Genomic DNA, 20,594 nt, shown 5'->3' on the forward strand with positions numbered 1-20,594 from the left:
TCTCCTATTGACTTAATTTGGCCATAACTAATTTCTATGCAAAGCATGAGAAAAAAGCTCTGGCTAAATTTGCACTCCCAGCATTAGTGGCCTGTTTTCACAAGGAGCCACACCTCCTGGATGTGGAAAGTGCTTAGTTTACACTACCCAATCTTTCAGTAGCCTTGTTTACCACTTTGCAAGACAGACTTTAGTAACTTTCTGATGACTTAATACAATTACTCCATCCGTCTTATGAAACCTCCTTCCCTTTTCACAGCCGTATTTCAGACAGTGTGTTACATCAAGCTTGAATTCTTCAGAAACAAACAATGTGGGGACGCAGCAATTGGATCTTCATCAAGCAATGACCAGAAGCTGCTTCCAGAGATTTCCTCTGTTTCTCAACTATTATCTTAGAGCTACGAGAGGCTTTGAAAAGCCAAAAGTACCACAGGGTCAGTTGCTCTGAATATACTTACACCACAGTAGCCTTTTCCTTGCAGTGGAGGGAGCAGGCAAGTCGTACATGCAGAACCTGGTGCACTGAAGCTGTGTACCAGTAATTAGTAAGATCCTGCTTTCTCCACTCAAAGTGCACACTCTGTTATTATGCCACTGACCTATATTTCCATAAAGGAAGGAAAAAAAAAAATCCATCTTTGGCCATTATTTTTCTAAGAACTCTTTTGATTAAACTGAATTTAATTGATTTGATTAAAATTATACTGTATAAAAATCTACATGTAGGCAAATTTGCAGCAAAACAGAAGAGTCCTTTCGTCATGAAAAGCTATGTTCATTGACCCCATGCTAGCTTTTCCTCCTAAAAGAGCTTTTGTCCAAGTTCCTATGAACTCAAATGGCTGAGACACTGTGAAGATCAAACAGCTCTGTTAGAATAACCACCAGAACATACATCACCAACATTAAAACACAGAAGGGGCAAGTATTAATTCTAGATTCTTCATTTTGGGGCAAAATACCACAACAGCAGAAGCAGTGGCACCCCATTTTTGGAAGCAGCTGTCAGTGCCTCTGCTACACCCATCTACATTGCCAGCTAGCCATAAATAGTCCCAGTACTGCTCCTAGTACTGCTGTCTAATCTGTTACTTATGAGGATGAAATCAGTTATTTTTTCAATCTCTGCAACACTGGAGGGTCAGAATAACCCAGTTAAGGAAACCCAAGGATACCTCTTTGCTTTCAGGCCTAAGCTACCCCGTGCATAAGCAGACTGGATTTCACTGCATGCGATTACTGAATACCTGCTTATTCTGTTCAGTGTTTCCCCTGTCAGTCTAACACACAACGGAGAGGCAGCTTTGGTTCATGGCAATGCCAGCTATGCTGGGTTTCTCTCACCTGCTCAACTCTCACAGGAGCAGACACCTTCCTCTGGGCAATCAAATGCTTGAAAGCAGCAGGGTTAATGAGTCAATCGCCAATTTCACTAGAGGGAAAGAATACTGAGCAATGTCGATTAAAAGAATCTGGACCCCCTCCATCTACAGATGATCCAGTGGGCATATAGAGAGCTACGGAGGAATACTTCATACATTATCACTCCAAACTTACTTCCCCTAAAAACAGATCAAGAGGAATACCAGTAAAGTATATCAAAACTAAACTTCAAAGCCAAAACACAGGGTAAAAAAAAAGAACAGATTTTGATACGGTCCCAAGTGTGGCAACAGCCCAATATTATTTCTGACAGTATAGGCACAGCCCCTCACTGGCTTCTTATGTTTCTGCCCAAGTGGTGTTTTGTCACAAGCCATGTTCTTAAAACCTACAGAATGTGACTCTAACACAAATCTCAGGAGCTGTTCTAAGCCAGTCCATCAGCACAGAACTGCTAGGCGAGACAAAGCAAATCTCTTCCCCAAGCGTATCCCAGTACTGCTTTGTGGCATACCGTACTACATGCTCTTATTTTCAAAAGAATTCCACTCTGACCTAAACAAATCTTGCTTGGATGGCCAAGGATCATCTACTTCAATGGAAGCAGTGCCAAGCCCAGGTGCAAAAAGGCAAATCTGCTTCTGCATCCTAACACAGTGTTGCCAGCACAGCAGAAGTTTTCACTGAGGAGAGGGAGGGAAAGAACAAACCTCTTGAATAAAGTTTGTAAAGTAACTTCAAGCCATGATTTCACTGATTAGAGCATTTCCAGCTCCCCCTGCAACAGTGCATATCGATTTCACATTTTTTATAAGATCATAGCTGCATACGAGAGACTTCCTCCCTCCACTACTCATGCTAGTCAAGACACCCTGGGCAGGCTAAAGGTTGTGATGAAGGTTACCAGGAGCTGTGACTAACAAGAAAGACTCATCCTGCTCTTCCTGCAGCTCTGATAGGCACCTAGCAATTTAATCAGAACAGAACAATGAAAAGATCACCCGGCACGGTAAGCACGCTACCTACGATTCCCCACACAACGGAGGATTGTGGAATCTGAATTAAGACTTTGAGAATCATGTAGTTTTATCATGTCAGAAGAACAGTTATTTATTTTAATATTTCTTTAAAATCTGAAAATACACTGTTCAATACAGTGTTCAAATGGTGACTAGGCAGCAGACATTACAGCAAGACAAACCACGGTTACCATCTTCCCTTTGAATATATCAGTGCACAACAACAGAGAAACCACAAGCAGATGCCTCCTTGAGTCTGTGCAAAGCAAGCCAACTGAATTTCCGTGACAATTCATCTTCTTTGGAATGTATTTTTATTATGTTTCAAATGGTTACCAACTACATGCAGTGCTTCCTCCTTGTAAAAACACTCAGCTCTCATCATTCTTAAAAACAAACACCAAAAAAAAAAAAAAAAAGCTTATCTGATCCCCAGCCGCATTGCTCACATCAGATGTGACTCCTTCAGCGTATTTTAGCACCATTTGAATGCAATCCTGTCCACACAGTTTAAAAAAATAGTAATGAATCAATGAGGATCTGCTATACACGGCTGCGGGGTATTATTTGAGCATCACACTGGAATCCAGAAGGGACCTAATAAACCATAGGTAATCAGCTCTGCCAGAACCTTTGTGCTCAGAGGCTCTTCCATTAGAAGTTAAGCGTTGTTATGGAATTCCTGAAGAAGAAGTAGGGAAGAATCATCTTCATCCCCACAGCACTACATTGAAAGCCATGCCACACGGCTGCTTTGCTCCGAGATTCGGTGCTGATGAACAGACCAGTTTCTAGGAGCTCTCCTGCAGCCTCTTCCGTACCATGTAGGGAATGGCAGCACACAATGATGTGGGATATCAACCCTGCAGCCTCTCCTGCAGGCCGGGCAACCACATCAAGACCTCAGAAGATCTCACTGTAGCCCACCAGGCAGAGCAGGACAAACACCGTGCTTTTTCTTTTCTTTTTTAACCAAAATACCCTTTTCTCCACAACTCACCAGCCTGCAACCTGGTTTTATAGAAGTTCATGCAAAGCTCTCAGCTCTCTCACACAGTTCTGTTCGCTTGTATGGTTTTTGTCAGCACCTTGGCTGTAGAACTGGCCCACCACCCTCTGTGTCCAACTCTTCCACTCTAACTTTGGGTTGCTGGTGGTTACATCAGCACTCAGGCAACTTCATATGGTATACAAAGCTGAAGCATAAAGCCACCCTCAAAGCCCTGCTACAGAGGCTTTCTAGCAAGGCTCACCATATTCTTCAACTAAGCCATTACCCTTTTGGTTTAGCTCCTTAAGCGAAAGGAGCTCACTCCTCGCTCTTCGTCAACTTTCAACCCCAACTCTCCATTTTCTTCTCGCCTTTTTATCTACATTAACCATCCTGCTTCTGTTTCTTTTTCTCTCCCAATTCACCCTGCCTCCATGGGCTCTCCAACCCTCTGTACCTCCTAGAGGCAAGGCAGAAGTTTTTATTTATACCTTCTTTCAGCATAACCAAAACTCTTGCACTGCCAAAACTCCAAGCTCCAGTGCTCCACAGCAACCAAATCTACCATCAACTTCCAGAACTTTCCAGCCTTCCTCACTCCAATTAATCCAAATATTACCACTACAGACATCTTCTTTTCCCTTGCTCTAAGTCATATTCTCCATCAAAAATGTCCTTTTCTCCTGCTTTCTCCATTTGACACTAATGCCATTCAGACCTCTTTTTCCATTCTTCAACACTCACGCTTCCAAGAGCTGCAAATCCTCCTCTGCTACTGTCCTTTCTGCTTGGAAAAAATTCTAGAGATCAAGTAGTTTTTTCTTCCTTGCCTCCTCAAGATTCTTATCATGAAAGACAATAAATCTTTCAGCACTTTCACTTCTTTAAGCTGTTCACCTATACAAGCAGCATTACATAGTAGATACTATTCAAAATGGGGAAAATAGTTTACTTCACACTATGCATACATGTACAGAAGTGTTCTGTAAGCATATTTTTGCTATATGATTAACATTACCTCAAGTTTCTTTGACCTTTGCAATATATTCAAAAATATTACAGCAATAATGTTGGGAATTTAATATGATTTAGTTGCATCAAAAATGTATCCCCCCCCTTCCTGTTTATTTAAAAAAAGGAAGAAAGAGCCCTCTTGTTTGATGCAGAAACACATCTGACTACATGAACCATAGGACTTTAAATCTAGAATACATTGTAATAAACGACTCTAACACACTTCCGGCCACTTACCAGTAGTGCAGAGTCTATAACTGAGAACACAATAAAATGTTGTTTCCGCTTATTCTCTGCTATAATGAAAGCAATGCCTCCTTCAATCATGACTCCTGATACAGTTCTTAGGGCACACAGGAGATGGAAGCTCTGCTTCCTTGGCTTCAGGGGAAATCTGTTGTGCTTTTTTTCTGTATGAGTTACCAGCATGTTCAAGAGGGAGAAACAGAAAGCAACCCAAAGGATTATTCATCATCTTAGTTATAAATCCTAGTGGGAAAGAGATGTATACCTGTCGTGGCCCGTAACAGAACCATGCAGCTGTTCTCTCACTCCCCCACTTCTTCCTCCTCTGCTCCGGGAGGGATGGGGAGAAGAATCGCAATAATGTAACTCCCATGGGTTGAGATAAGAGCACTCCAGTAACTAAGGTATAACACAAACCACTACTGCTACCATCAATAGTAATAATGATAAGGGAAATAACAAGGGAACAGAATATAAAACTAAAAAGGCAAAAGGAAAAGAAAACAATGAACACCAGTGATGCACAATACAAATTGCTCAGCACCCACTAACCGATACCCAGCCTGACCCGAACAGAAATCTGGGCTTTCGGCGTAACTCCCCACAGTTTCTATAGTGGACATGACGTGCTGGGTATGAAATTCCTCCTTGGTTAGTTTGGGTCAGGTGTCCTGTCTCTGCTTCCTCCTGCCTTCCTCTGCCCCACCTCCCTGGCAGAGCATGAGACTGAGAAGTCCTTGATCGGAGTAAACATTACTTAGCAAACAACTAAAAACATCGGTGTTATCAGCGCTATTCTCAGGCTAAAGTCAAAAACACAGCACTGTGCCAGCTACTAAGGAGAAAAATAACTGCTCCTGCTGAACCCAGGACAATAACTATAACCTTAGGAATACCCTTCCTTCACTGATGATGTTAAAGAAACCTGACGAACTTCAGCAATCAGATTACTGTGTATTTACAAAAGACTTGTCAGCCACCATCAATCTGAGCAGACAGGGTCACATATAACAACTTAATGGCTTACCATTGTGAAAGCTCCAAAAAATAAATGCTTCTTAGCAATTAAAACAGTCAAATATCAGAATCAGAGTCACGGAATGGTTTGGGCTGGAAGAAACCTTAGAGTTCATCCAACTCCAACCCCCTGCCACAGGCACAGACAGCTTTCACTAGACCAGACTGCTCCAAGCCCCATCCAACTTGGCCTTGAACACTGCCAGTGACAGGGCAGCCAGAGTTTCTGTGTTGCAGGGCCTCACCACCCTCACAGGGAAGCTCATCTTCCTTGTATCTGATCTGAACTTTGCCTGTTTGAACCCTTTACCTTTGTCCTATCACTACAGTTCCTGATGAAGAAATGTGAACAGAGGTGGGAGAGACATTGCTGGGAAGCCCAGTTCACAGTATGTTCACTGTTCTAACTGTAAGGCCAAGAAAGCTTACACAAGCACCTGCAGTGCTGCTGCATCCGAGGATATGGAGAGATGACTGCAGGCAATTGCATTACTGAACATGTAAGGCAGTCATGGTCAAAGGGATCTAATAGAACATGTCTTGTATCCAGTGACTGAAGATCAGCTTCCACTCAAAGCTTTTCTAATCAGAGTGCTGGCAACTGTGTCCTTCAGTGAAGTGTTTGGCTGCCCACAACCAGAGACCGAATTCTAGGTCTTCAATGAAGAATAAAGATGCCAGTGCTGGCTGGTTATTTGTTTTAGGTTTACTAAAGAGTTTGGGTGAGCTTCATAAGCCGTAAACTCAGTTAAAATTATTTACAGGATTTGACTAGAGCATGTGTGAGAGACTGATCTGAAATCAGACTCCACTGTCCACTGTCTCGAAGACTGGTATGAGAAGCTGAGATGGGATACCACATATCTTTTGTCTTAGAGATGGGTGGGAGGAGTTGAGGTAAGACTCTTCCACTGTCCATTGCCTGAGGGATGAGCAGGAAAGAGCTAAGACTCATAAGTCCATTACCTTGAGGACTGGTGTGAGGAACTGCAACCCATTATCCCAAGAATTGCTGCAGACACATGTGTGTGCAGATGCGTGCAGTCAAAGAGCTGGTTGCAAGACCAGGGAAAGTGGGCCACCAGGAACGTGTAACACGTGACATGAAGAGCAGAGGTACTCCTCCCAGCTCTTCGCAAAAAGGGAAAAAGGTGATCACCAAGACAGACATTGCCAGGGAGCCATGGCCATGAAGATGACTCCAGAAAGACCTCCGTGAGGACACTCCACTAATGACTACTACGGACCCTGAGGGACACCCTCCATGAGACATCGCCATGAGGGCAACTCCACAAGACCCGCTCCATGGGGTACCTTCAAAGGGACTCCAGAAGGGCGCCTACACAAGGACACCACCTCCAACAGACTCTTGGGGGACACTCTGCTCCAATACCAACTACGAACCCTGAAGAACTCCCACCACTGACGATGATGACAATGCAACCCTGGGACACTGCTGGATCCATGGTGGTGACTCTCTCACTCTCTGCACCCCGAATACTTGCTTCATTTTCTGCCTTTTTTCCAATCTGTCCTATCGCTATCACCTTTATTGCAATAATTTCCTTTTTTATAATAACTGTCTTTTTGTAATTTCTAATAAACAAACTGTCCAATTATGGTCCTTGACCTTATCTGTGTTTTGATTTCACTCTTGGGGTCAGGAACTGAAACAGGGTCTGGCACTGGGGTTTTCTCTAATCAGACCCTGACAGCATGAGACTCTGGTTAAACAAACTCATGACCAATTCCTCCAGTGTGAGGCAAGGGGATAAAATGGAGGGATAAACCTGACAATTTTATAGAGGTTTATGTGCTGGGTATTCTTTTTCTTGAGGGTTAAAAACAATTAAAAAAAACCCAGACCAAACCAGGATAAACAGTTGTATGTCTGTGTTTGACACAGACCTGAGAATCCCAGCATTATCAACCAAAGCAGCAGAGAGTCCCCCCGCACATAGCAGGGCCTGGAAACCACACGCCGTTCATTAACCTTCAGACTGACACACACCTTCCTGATAAAACCTATTAGATATACATTTTATGAGAATTAAATATACTCATTAAACTATATTTCCTTCTTTAGTTTACATAATCAGAACACCCTTTACTTTCCTGGGAAAGAACTGCTCATTTAGTTTTCAGCTTTTCTGGGCACGGCTACCTCATGACTTCACAGCCAAATCACCCTCCAAAATCTCTTTTGGTGCCACTAAAACACTGGAGAGATGAAGAATATTAAAAAGGAACAGCAATTAGCAATTACTCAGGAGCAATTACTCCTTCCAGTGACTCTTCCAGGACAGAGGAGCTGCTGAGCTAGCTAATGACAGCAGTAAAACTCATAATCAGTAATTACTCTGCAGCTTGTCTCAACAGGCCAAAGTTAGGTAATTCAAAAGAAAGCATCAAAACCACTTGTGCCTGCTCCAATAACCCCAGGTGTACTGAATGTCTTCTTCCAACAACTCATTGCTTCTATGCAAGTGTCCTGAGAAGACAAAAAAGGAATGATAGCATCTCAAACGCACAGTCATGAACGCACCTCCAACCCATGTGGGTCAACCTCTGGTTTCAACCCACCACCACTGCTACTGCCAGCAGCATCTCAAGAGGAGCTGCTGCCTGATGCACTCAATCATCTTCCTTGGGATGCTACTAAAAGCTTCAGTAACAGTAAACCTCTGTGTCCTCTCAGATAGCTGCAAAAACTTTTGCAACCAGCCCTGCCAAGCAAATATCCCTTAAAAATAAGGCAGAGATTCAGCCTCAGTTAATTTCCTGAGTTTTGGTGGTGGGTTCTTTTGCTCTTAAACTTCCTTTTTGTTTTGACAGGAGAAGCCCCTCTGCCTGGCCAGACGACACAGACACACATTTTCCACATCCTTCCTCCTATCTGGAGCAAATCCAGAACAGTTGCAATGGAAGCAGAGTTTCCTATTCCCCCAGACAACTTGCAAGTCAGGCAATACTGGACTTCCAAAATACACACTATAAAGAACAGATCTGCCTGCAAGTCTACTCCATCTTGTAGAAAATGGCCACAGCATTTTTTCTTTCATCACCAACCAGAAGAAATGAAGGTAGTAATTTCAACCATCTCCACGGTATATAAAGGAGTAGATCATATTCTGCCTTCTTCCCCAACACTTCCAGACTACAGCAGAACTCTATAGCACAGAATTTCCCTGGACAAGTATCAACATAAAACTTTAACTACGAAATGGGCTAAAGCTAAGCTTGGCAACAGGGACTGGAGAAAACCCCACTCCTCATCTTGCTCACTACCTTACAACACCTACAACACCTCCTCCCTGATTCCTCTTACACAAGAAATTAAATTTGCTATTAGATCTGTAAATCACCACAGGAGGCCTGTGCATATCGCCCTGATTCTACATACTTGGACAGCAATGGAGAAATAGCAACTATTTGAAATTCTGCCACATTCAGATGCACCTTTTGAGAGAAAAGCCATGTCCCTCAAGATGGTCATGTTGCCTTGTTTTTTTGGTGGGCCAGGAGAAGGCTGATATCTCTGTTCACACACCGTGTGTCACTGTTTCCTACCAGTAACTACAAGGCAATTCAAACCAAAATGAAACACACAAATAGGCATCTTCAGAATTGTTCAAGGCCAGTTTGGAGCAACCTGCTCTAGTGGAAGGTGTCCCTGCCCACGGCAGGGGGTTTGAGCTAGATGAGCTTTAAGGTCACTTCCAAACCAAACCAGCCTGTGATTTTTGTCTTCTCATCTTCAGAAGAATCCCAAACCACACACTATCAACTGGCACAGGTGTTTTTACTTTAACACTACAGCTTTCATGCCATTTCTTTTTCTCCTCCTCCTTTCTTCACCTCACCAGAATTTACCAGCAGGAGAAGAAACAGCTAGGCTAAAAAAAGGCAAGGGAGAACACACACACTGAGATGACACGAAGTGACAGGCAGGGAATCCCCTAACTTCAAAACTCCAGTTATTTACCAAATTAGGCTTTAATTTTTATTTTTCTTTAACTGAATTAGGTTTCCATTCAAAGTTCAACATCAGACACATCCAGTAATTATCATGAGCCTTTATTTCCAGTCAAGTAACTAACTGCATCTTTCCCTGTTCAGCATATGAGAGCATTTAAAAGAAAAAAAAAAAAAAGTATTTAAACCAAATTAAAATTTTCACAAGAATCCTGACATCCCCAACCTCCCCTCTTCCTGCACTCTCCAGCTCTCCCTGGAGTCCAACTCGTTTGTGTAAAAGGGGGTGTGAGTGAGGTAGAAAGGCAAAGCACAAGAAAAAAAACACACCTTAAATCCATGCAAACTGACAGCTCATTCAAGTGTTGTATAAAGCAAAACACAGCTCAAAGCAGAGGTGGCTGAAATGCAGCAGTATCTAGAACAAAAAAATCACCTTCAGCTGCTGTGATGCAGGGAGCTGGATTGAAATCTGCCGACCACATGCTTTTGACAGAGTCTGGAACCCATTATGGACATGACGCTGCCTCCAGAGTGAGGAGCTTTTCTTTTAAACTCTCCTTAAAGGTTAGGAAATACAGACAAGAGTTGTGTGTGTGCTTGCAGGGACTGATTCCTTGCCTAAGAAGAGCATATGGCCTGATTCGAGCTCTGTTCTCCCACAGCCAGGACCTCAAGGGGAGCTTGACTGGCCTGTTTGATCACCTGTGACAGTTTGCCCCACAAATCTCCTTCTCTGTCATACCCAAAGAGAGGTAGTAGTGAACCCCCAAATCTCCACTGAAGTAATCCACATTTCCTCATTAATTTTACCACCAAATATTATCCACGTATTTGTTACTATGACATAAAGAAATTAAATAAGACATTTCTGATTTTTGGCTGTGGTTGTGCATTATACATGGAGATTAAGACGTGGGCTCTTAGGTAACCTCCTCTCCTGGCAAGGAAGGCCACTCCATTATCCCAGGTCTAGATGAGACTAGTACCCAGCGCTTCAAAGGAAAATGCAAGAAAGCGCATGAGTCGTAATTGCTAGCTGTTTACCACATCCATCTATGGTTTGCAATCTCTCTAACTTTTGCTGTCTAAATTTAAGCAATGGCTTGAGCTCTCAAAACAATCTTTTCTTCATCAGTGCCACAGAACTCTTGCTGAGCTACAGATTTCATAAGTAATTATACTTTTTTATGTCAATTTCTCAGCAACTATTTCCTCTCAGAAACAGGCAGTTTCAATATTAAACAATAAAAGGTTAAAGGTACTTTGAGTTAGCAAGATGAGCAACCTATGAAAAAAATGAAACCCATCACTTCCATGAGAGAAAACACAAGACTATAAACTTTACTGCTACTCCTTTTTTATGTTATGCTCCCGCATCCTAAAAGTTAGGGTTGGAAAAGAGATAAAAGGGGAAAGTATGCCCCAAGTATTTTGCAGCAAGAATTGGGAGCAAGGCAGAAAAAGTACATCCACAACACCACTATGCTTGGACTAAACAGATTCCTCTGCTTTTTAATGCAGCAGGAACTGATGTGGGGTACGCCCAGAGCATCAGTGTGGCCCAGACAGGCAATCATCTGTCAGTCAAATCACCTCTGAGACAGTGCAGTGGTTTGTGCAGAACTAGCAGGTATTTGAACAAGGTGGAGTGAATTTGTACTGGATCAGAAGCACTGTGGCCACCACAGGCTGGCTCAGTGGATGGATCCACAAAGCTGTATTTACTGCACTGCTGAATTAGAGCTTCATCTGGATGTAGTATTTCACTAAATAGACAACACATATTATCAGTTGCCAGTATTACTGATCAGCTCAAGAATTTTCCTTATTTTTGTTACCCAGGACAAGGGCACATAACTACAATACAAGCTGTGGTACGCACTGCACACCTTCACTCACCTCCTTCAGCTCCTGTGCAACAGAATTAAGGCGTTCATTTTCAGACTGAGTGTTGGCAAGGACATTTCTGAGCTGCTTCAGTTCAGTCTGCAACTCCATAACCTTCTTCATGTAGTACTCTTCCTTGGTAGCAGATTCCTGAATCAAGGTCTCCTCTCTGCTCTCTCCATCTGCTGCTACCTTCTTGTGGTTGGTATGGGCCTGCCCAAAAGCCTAGGACAGTCAGAAAATACACCTTTTATTAGTAAACCTAGAATTTTATGTAACTTCTATTTTAAAGAGTTGAAAATATTTATGCTCCTATTTCTTTGATGCAAACTTTGGGATAGGCCAGGCCAACCAGAGGAGAGGCAAATGCTCCTTTAAATGTACCTCCCAAGATGAGAGCCAGAAGATGAACCACCTGAAGTGTATACCAATGCATGCAGCCTGAGGAACAAACAGGAGGAACTGGAACTCTGCACCAAGTCAGAAAGTTATATCCTATCATTGTAATAACTGAAACATGGTGGGACAACTCACACGATGGGAGGATTACGATGGATGGCTATAGGCTCTCTTAGGCAGAGGAGAGAAGAAAGAGGAGTTGCTCCCTATGTTAAGGAGAGCCTTGAATATATGTAAGTCAACTACAGCAATTGTGGAAGCCCTACTGAATGCCTCTGGCTCAAGATCAGATGGGTCACCTCTAAGGGGGACCTTGGAGTAGGTATCTGCTAACAACCTCCAAACCAAGACAATAAGGTCAATGAAGCAATATTTGGGTCACCAGAACCTAGTTCTTATGGATGACTTCAACCACCCAGACATTTGTTAGAAAAACAACACAGCAGCCCACCTGCCACCCATCAAGTTCCTGGAACATGCAGAGGACTGCTTCCCTGTACACATTAGATGTGCCAAACAGGACTTGCTCCTTACAAACAAAAAAAAAAACCAAACACCTGCTTTGAAGTATCTTGGTTAGAGACAGCCCTGGCAGCAGCAATCATACTATTGTGAAGTTGGGCATCCAGCTGAGCATGCTGAAGGTTAGTGCCAAGACAAAGGTTTTAGATTCTACAAGAGCAAACTTCAGTTCACTCACTCAACTGGGAGGGATTCCACGAGAAGCTTCCACAGAAGATACAGGAACTAATGAGTAATGAGAGATTTTCAAGAACACTCTCCTGGAAACACAAAACCAGTTTATCCCCTTTAAAGGTAAGGGAAGTAGATGGAGAAAGAGATCCCCTTAACTTAACTGTGAGCTTCTGAGTCTGCTCAAAACCAAAAGAGAAGCATACAGGAGATGAAAAAGCAAATAAATACCCATTAAGAACTACAAGGTCACTGCCAGGGTATGCAGAGATGCAGTTAGAAATGCAGAAGCTCAGCTCAAATTGAAATTGGCCTGAGACATCAAAAACTACAAGAAAGGGTTATTCAGGTACATCAACAACAAGTAAAACAGAAAGAAAATACTGGCCCACTGTTCAGCAAGAGAGAACTGGTCACAAAGAACGCTGAAAAGGCAGAGGTTCTCAACACTTTCTTCACACCTCTGTCATTACCAGCACTGTTGAGCCCCAGGCCTTAGGAACAAAAATGCAGGCTGATGCAAACACAGACCCACAATCAGTGAAAGAAGAGTTGGTGTGTGAAATACTTTAGAAGTTTGACCCCTCAGAATGATGGACCCTGACAATATCCACCCGAGGGTGTTAAGAGAGCTGGCTGGCAACATCACAACATCATGAGGTTACTCTCCATAATCCCTGAGAGACTGTGGAGATAGGGGGACATCCCAAAAAACTGGAAGAAGGTTAAAATCACCCCCATCTAGTAGATGGCACTAGTCTTACCTCAGTGCCTGGGGAAAGTTATGGAATGAACCAAGACCAAAACCGCCAAAAAAAGGTGATACAGGGAAGAGCTGTTTCTGAGCAAGAGACCAGCATAGTATCCTCGGCCAGCATTTGCAAAGAGCTGGCATCCCTAAAGGTCTGCTGAGATCTGACAGTAGTCCACATGCTGCACAGGGACTCCTAAAGGCTTTGGAAGCTGCCCTGTGCTGCCTCACTGCGCACAATGCTTGTACCTAGTGTGCAAGTTGAAGCACATGCTGAACCAGAGCAAGAATTGAAAGGTGAAGAAAAAGCCTCAGTGCTGCTTAAAACAGACACACGGGCAAGGGAATAGTCACACCACCCCCCTCCCCCTTCCATCACATTGAAGCAAACAGCAGAAATAGGATCTCTCCCTCTTAGCCAGTCAAAATGATGGGGAGGTTCCTGTGCCGTGAAAGAATACACCCAAGAAACAAGAAATCAACAAAAAACTGTTTCAGTGAAGGAGTTTTGTCAGGTAAGTTGCTTATGAATTCATTTGTCATATCAAACAGAATTAAAATGTTCTCCACTTAGACCTAGGGGCAGGGTAAAATAACTGCTTATACATGATTGGAAGGCCTAAGAAAGAGGGAGGGAGTTCTTGGAAGGGGGCTTAGGGCTCCTCTCATGTCATCCCAGCAGCAGCTACAATCTGATTCGTTCAGGTTTAAAATGAACAAAAAACAAAAGGGGGAAGAAAAAAAAACCACCACCCACAAGAAACAAACCCCAAATTTCAGCCTGTAGCAAACATGAAAAGCTTCCCCTCTTCTTCTCCCGCCCCACCCCCAAAAAAAAAAAAAAAAAGTGTAACTGGTGTAATTCTCCAGCCTCAACATAAGCCAAAATAATCTTTTTAAAGAAAAATCCTTTGGTCAGTTTATCTCACATACTTTGGTTGTTATCATAGAAACAGTTGAGAATTAACAAGAGAAAACCACAACATACTCTCAATCATGCATCAGAAACCAAGGTCAGATTTTCGGAGATGCAGATACTTGCTTCACCAGTTCATACACAACCTAGAGTCAAGTACTGCACGCTGGTTACCATTTGCAGAGAATGTCACCAAGCTTGCTCATGCCCCTTCACACAGGGGACAAACAATGGATCATGCTGTCCTTTTTCCAACTAGCCATGTGCAACTTCATCCCACCGCTGCAGTACATAGCTTGTTCTCACGTACTGATTGCTCACCCCAGCTGGTCATGGGTTACTAAACGCTGCTCTCACGAGCAGCAGGGAGAAAAAACCATTAAAGCTGTTTGTTAGTGATTTTAATATTGCTTTAATATCGCTTGAAATACGCATTTACATATACTCATGAAGTGAAAGCACCGCAAACTTGAACACATCCTTCTTGGTCTACAGAAGTCCTATCAAGGATGCATAAGAAACCCCATGTATAACAGTAAATTGCTTTTACCACCTTTAACTGAAAGGTAGCCAAGGATATTTGCAGCCTCTAGGTGGCTTTAACACTGTCCAGGTTGCATCACCTGACTGAGAAACAGCTTCTCGGAGGGAATAAATTCTTGCTATTGTGCACCAGTTCTGTTTCCCTAAAGAAAAACAGTTCAAGAGCAAAGGAAAAAGAGGATAAGATAAAATTCAAGTAAATCATCCATTTTTCCCCTGCACACAGTTCCCGCTTGCTTGTAGTCCTTAGAGCACAGAGACTGCCAAAACAGACATTGAGCAGAGTACAAACGATGGGGATTGGTGTTTTTTGGTTTTGGTGTTTTTTTTTTTTTTGCATGACAGCATTTATAAAATCCTCAGTTGCTCCACAATCACATACACAGATGTTGTACTACTAGACAGAGGACATATTCACTGTTGAGAAGCAGGACACTCCCAGCAACCAAGCTGTACACATCTATCAAGGGGCAGCAAGGGAAAAAGATGACCAAACACAGTGCAGTTTTGTTCCTAATGCTTCACAGACCTAAAAATCAAGCTGCTATTTCTAAACAAGGATAAAGAAAGCTTGAAAAATACCAACACAAAGTATCACTTAAATTTTGAACCAAGAACATCAGAAAGGGTGAAGTGGCAATAGTCAAGCTTAATGCCATTAGCAGGGCAGACACAGAATGAAGTTCAGCTGAGGTCTGAGTCCTGGGCTCTGGAGGCAGGGACACCTCGGGGCTCCCAGTACAAATTCCCAAGACAGAGGCGAATTTCAAGCAAGTGACCCTGCATCCCAGTTACAAAGGGGAATCATAAGGTAATGTCATGAAGAAAATCAGAAAACCATGCAAAACCTTGAATTTAAAAAAACTTCACTGTTTTACAAATACATGTTTCAGTGGGATTTACCTACAAAAAGTCACCAAGGTGATATTGCATGCGAGAGCATTACAATGGAGGGAGCAAGTAAGAAGCACTACCAGAAGGTAAATGATGGCCATCCAGCTAGTCTTTGACCTGTACATCAATCAGTCAATTCCAAAGTTGCTTAGAAGTGAGGGTACACAACCCATCTTGCATAAGGAATAAAGGGAAGAGACATCTATGTTCCACTTTGCGCCTCCTAACAATTTGCTGCCAAAAGCAATAAGCCTCTGGCATTCCCCATCCAGAGGTACAGTTGCCCGGGCTGAAGGGTTCACTAATACTGATTACTAATATTGATTACAAACACAGGACTCCTTTTAAGGAGTCATGGGATGCAGCTGCTTAAGTATCTGTAGAAATATGGAACAAAGAGGAAAATAAGATTCTGAGCAGAATGCTGAGAGCAGACACCAGCTTTACAGCTGCAATGCTCCAAGGTGGAAACATAAGCGGTAGTCACTAAGAAAACAAGACTGTGCCAAAAGCTGCCAGCACTGTCCCCAAGGTATTGCAGATAGGGAGCGGGGAATCTAACCCTAAGCCTTCACATACTGATCAGGATCAGGGACTTGGAGCCACACAAATGAACCACCTGAAACTGCTGGGGACGTAACAAACATAAAAGCACTGCCCTTTCAAGATTCATACCATTTTTCAAAATGTTGGGTAACTGGATGCCTTTACTAATAGCAGCTTAAAAGTTCTAATTTCCTTTCTCCCATAATGCATAATAGTGCTGAATGCATGGCCCCCATACTCCCCTGCTGACAGTAGAGTGCTACCTCCAGCAGTCCTGGTTTTCCAAAAAACCTTCATGGACATGCATTACAAACAACACCCAGATTACAAACCATGAAGCACATACAAGCTCCAGCTTGATTTAGGCATGAAAAAAATTCAGTATTGCAGGTTTCAAAAGCTTACATACTTTAGAGGCCATGACTTAATTTTCCCCACTACAGAGAGCCTAAACCCAGAGGTGCCAACCTTCCTTTGTTTCCCCAAGCCACTGTATTTGAGACACCTTCTTTGTATGGTAGGTTATTTTGCTATCTTGAGGGGTCAGACTGCTTGATTCACATAAATACAGAGCTAGGAGAAGCTGTAGTTACACGGTCTCTGCTTATCACAGATTTCCAGACAGCATTCACATTTGGTGAACAAGCTCTGAATAAACAGCATATAAAAATCACAGGTCTCTTGCAGATATTTCTTGCCACTGATATTGAAATTTGAGAATGTTTCTCTGCTTATTCCACAAACTTGGTACAAGAACAAAAAAGCAAAGAGAGTCTTAGAAAAAAATAAAAAGAAATAAAAAGAAATAAAATCAAAGACCAATTCTAAAATCCTGCCAGTTATCTGTAACTGAAAATGAACCAAGGAAAACACAACTACCACTGCAATGGAAAAGAAAAATTAATCCTAGCTTCAACCACAAATCCTTCAGCTGAAGGAGAGTCAAGATGTTAGTCATGTATTTGCAGTAAAGCAATTAACATTTTATATCCACCTTGGAAGGAAGTTATGTGCGTTTCTGGAGTGACTTCAAATTTGTTTTCATCTAATGCCTAGCAAAAAAAAACCAAACAAAAAAACTATTTCAATAAAAATATAAAGAATAAACCATAGTAGGTTGCTACAGGACATCGAATCAAATTACTGGGATGAAAATACCAGCAAGACATTGGCCATTTTGCACATAAACCCCAGAAACAACATACGAGTATAGAAGCAAAGGTCAACACATTCTGGAAGAGTTGTTTAAGGTCAGGCACTAGGACTTAAGCTGGTCTCTTGCCGTTAGGGATCACTACCCTGTGCTGGTAACATCATTCTGCACCTTCTAAATGCCTTTTTTCAGATGTTGGTCATTGGCAGAAACATGCTGGACTGAAGAGATGAGAAATCTGATTCAATATGGTGATTCATTCGTGCACCTGTACCCCCTTCCCACATCGAGAGCAGCACCTTGGCTTTTGCTGTCAGTGACCAGCTGCTCTTAAAACCTCACACTCAAGTGCCATGAGAAAACAAAACCAACACACAAAACCCCACACAAAAACAGGCAAATGAGCATGAGAGGAGAAATGCTTTAAATCAAGCCACCCATCCTGCAAACAGGCCCAGGCTGACAATGGGCACTGAAGGGCATACCTGCACAAGAAGTCTCTCCCCCAGCTCCCACCTCTCCCCAGTCTCTCACCTCCTGTCCTTTCTCCCCCAGTTTGGGATTCTGGGGAATTTAATCTGCTCAGGGCAATTTTACCTACAGAACTGCAGACTGTGGCTTTTCTGAACTGCTGTGTGGAAACCCAACTTGCAAATGAGTTTAAATAGGCCTCTTGATCTTACTGTGAAAAGCATTTCTCATCAGGAGAGCTGGCCAGGCAACAGACAAGCTACAACCACCTTTGCAAACAGTTTTCACACGTTTTGAGCAAGCTGCTCTAGTGGAAGGTGTCCCTGCCTGTGGCAGGGAGTTGGAGCTGGATGAGCTTCCAACCCAAACCATTCCACGATACTGTCATTGGGTTACCATGCAATTCTGGTATTCTCCCCTCTCTATGAGAAGATCCCACATTTTCATATTTTGCTCCTAGCAACTTCATGTTAATTATCAATATGTCTCATTAGCATTATTATCAATCATGGTATATTAAGATGCAACAGAAGATTAATTAGCACTAAAAGCCACTCAGGTTTTTTTTTCATATTTTTACACTGTCAGTCTGAATTTCATCACAAATTTTAGCACCAGTTCAGAACCTAATTCCTTCTGCTTATCAGATTCAAATTAAAAGATGTTTTCCATGGCTTCAGCAAGCATTGCGCATTTTTCATTAATTAAAAAAAAATCATTATAACCATAATGAACTAAAATAGCAATAGCAGAGTGCAAAAACACAGTTCTGAAAGGACTGATGCCTCTTTACAGAGAGCAAGGAATTTAATAGAAGGGGTCATATTCCTCTTGTGCACTGCATTCATATGCTTTCATTTTTCATTTTCTTACATGGTTGGTGGTGCATTCTTCACTTACTAGACCAGCGCTTTGACTAACAGTTTCTCAGCAGAGTCCTTAACTGAATATACCAGACTTGTATCAAAGCCTGAAGCTGTATCAACACAAGCATTTTCATATGCTCCCAGAAAGATCATAATCCTCTGAGTACGACCTAACCTTGAGCAGTTCCACTCAGCTCCCACATCCCTCCACTGGGTGACCAGGGCTGATGGTAGTACTGGCATGATGGAGGGGATGGACTGATGGAGGGGCCCAGACTGGGGCCAGAAGACACACCTCCTTCCAGCAACAGCCTGCTTAGATGGCCCACTGAGACCAAAGTCCTTAATACCAGCAAGGCTACTGAGCTCCTTCACACTTCTAAATTGCTGAAAGACCTTCAACTGGAGCTTTGCTTCATCTCAGTGTCCTTTATTCAGCGGTAACAGTTGGTTTTGGGTTTTTTCCCCTTCCTAGTAGATGGTGCAGTGCTGGGTTTGGGCTTTAGTTTGGGAATAATACTGATAACACATTGATGTTTTAGTTACTGCTTAGTAGCGTTTACCCTGACCAAGGACTTTCTGAGTCTCATGCTCTGCCAGGGAGGAGGGGCACGGGAAGAAGGGAGGAAGCAGAGACAGGACACCTGACCCAAAATAGCCAAAGGGATATTCCATACCACAGCACATCATGCCCAGTACAGAAAACGGGGGGAGTTACCCAGAAGGCCCAGATCACAGCTTGAGTCGTGCTGGGTATCAGTCAGCAGGTGGTGAGCAATTGCATTGCGCATCACTTGTGTTCATTGTTTTCTTTTCCTTTTCCCTTTTAGTTTTATATTCTCCCCTCATTTCCCATATCGTTATTATTATTCTTGGTGGTAGCAGCAGTGGTTTTATGTTATACCTTAGTCACTGGAATGTTCTTATCTGAACCCATGAGATTTACATTCTTTCCATTTTCCTCCCCATCCCACCCAGGGGGAGGGTGTGGGGGCAGTGGGTAGTAAGTGTACGGCTGTGTGGTTCTGAGTTACCAGCTGGGCTTAAGCCATGACACACAGGCACTAGGGAAGCTACAGCTGTAACAGAACTGGCATTTTGTGCCATAACAATACTGGAAGAAAGTGCACTACAGGAGCTAATGCTTTTAAGAGACCGAAATTTGAGAGTCAAAAAGAAAATAAAACCTCCCAAAACCAAACATGAGGTTTTTTTGATACCACAATTGAAGGTTAAGATGATTTCTGGGTCTTGTGCTGCATGAATTATTCCCATGCAGGCTCCTATTTGTTCCCCTCAGAGACAGGAGGGCAGCATGGCAGAGGAAAAGCCAGCAGCACAGTCTCCCTGCCCCAACGCACCTGCCCCAGTAGCCCAGAAGGGAAGCTTTGGCAATGCCAGAGAAGAATGAGCCAGGAAGGACAGGATGGCAGCAGAGTGGTCAAGCTCTGGTGCTCCTTTGCATCCATTCAAGCTGTGCTAGTGTGATCAAACTTCCCCAAGATTTGACAAGGTTTCAAATTCAGCAGGAAGAAATGCAAATGCCTTATAAGATCACAGTGCTCTCCCTTCACAGATTACAGGAACATTTCAGAGATGATTTAGAGGGATTGTTTGGTTGTTTTTTTTTTTAATGGTAAAAACACACGGAGGCCTATATTTAGAATATATTGCTTCAGTGCACTGCCACTGGGATGAAAAGATTTGATGACAGGAGTCTAATTTAGCCTGTCAGCTTAGTTATCTAGACATTTAACCTTATTAACTTGCATAGTCCAGAGGGCTAAAGGCAACTGTGCCTAAATCCATAGCTAAGCAGCAACT

The 20,594-nt window shown here is 42.8% G+C and overlaps 1 protein-coding gene across 2 annotated transcripts in view; it reads right to left on the reverse strand.

The window, feature by feature from the left end:
• BICD2 (BICD cargo adaptor 2) overlaps positions 1-20,594 on the reverse strand; it is a 90,375-nt gene that overhangs the window by 31,561 nt on the left and 38,220 nt on the right. For both annotated transcript variants that reach the window (XM_061473064.1, XM_061473063.1), the window contains exon 2: positions 11,551-11,763. In XM_061473064.1, the coding sequence (XP_061329048.1) occupies positions 11,551-11,763 (213 nt within the window). The remainder of the gene's footprint in view (positions 1-11,550; positions 11,764-20,594) is intronic.

The sequence above is a fragment of the Pezoporus flaviventris genome, unplaced genomic scaffold (assembly GCF_033815535.1).
Source record: "Pezoporus flaviventris isolate CSIRO_AGI_PZ_B2104156 unplaced genomic scaffold, CSIRO_AGI_Pfla_v1 ptg000073l, whole genome shotgun sequence".
Classification (NCBI taxonomy): domain Eukaryota; kingdom Metazoa; phylum Chordata; class Aves; order Psittaciformes; family Psittacidae; genus Pezoporus; species Pezoporus flaviventris.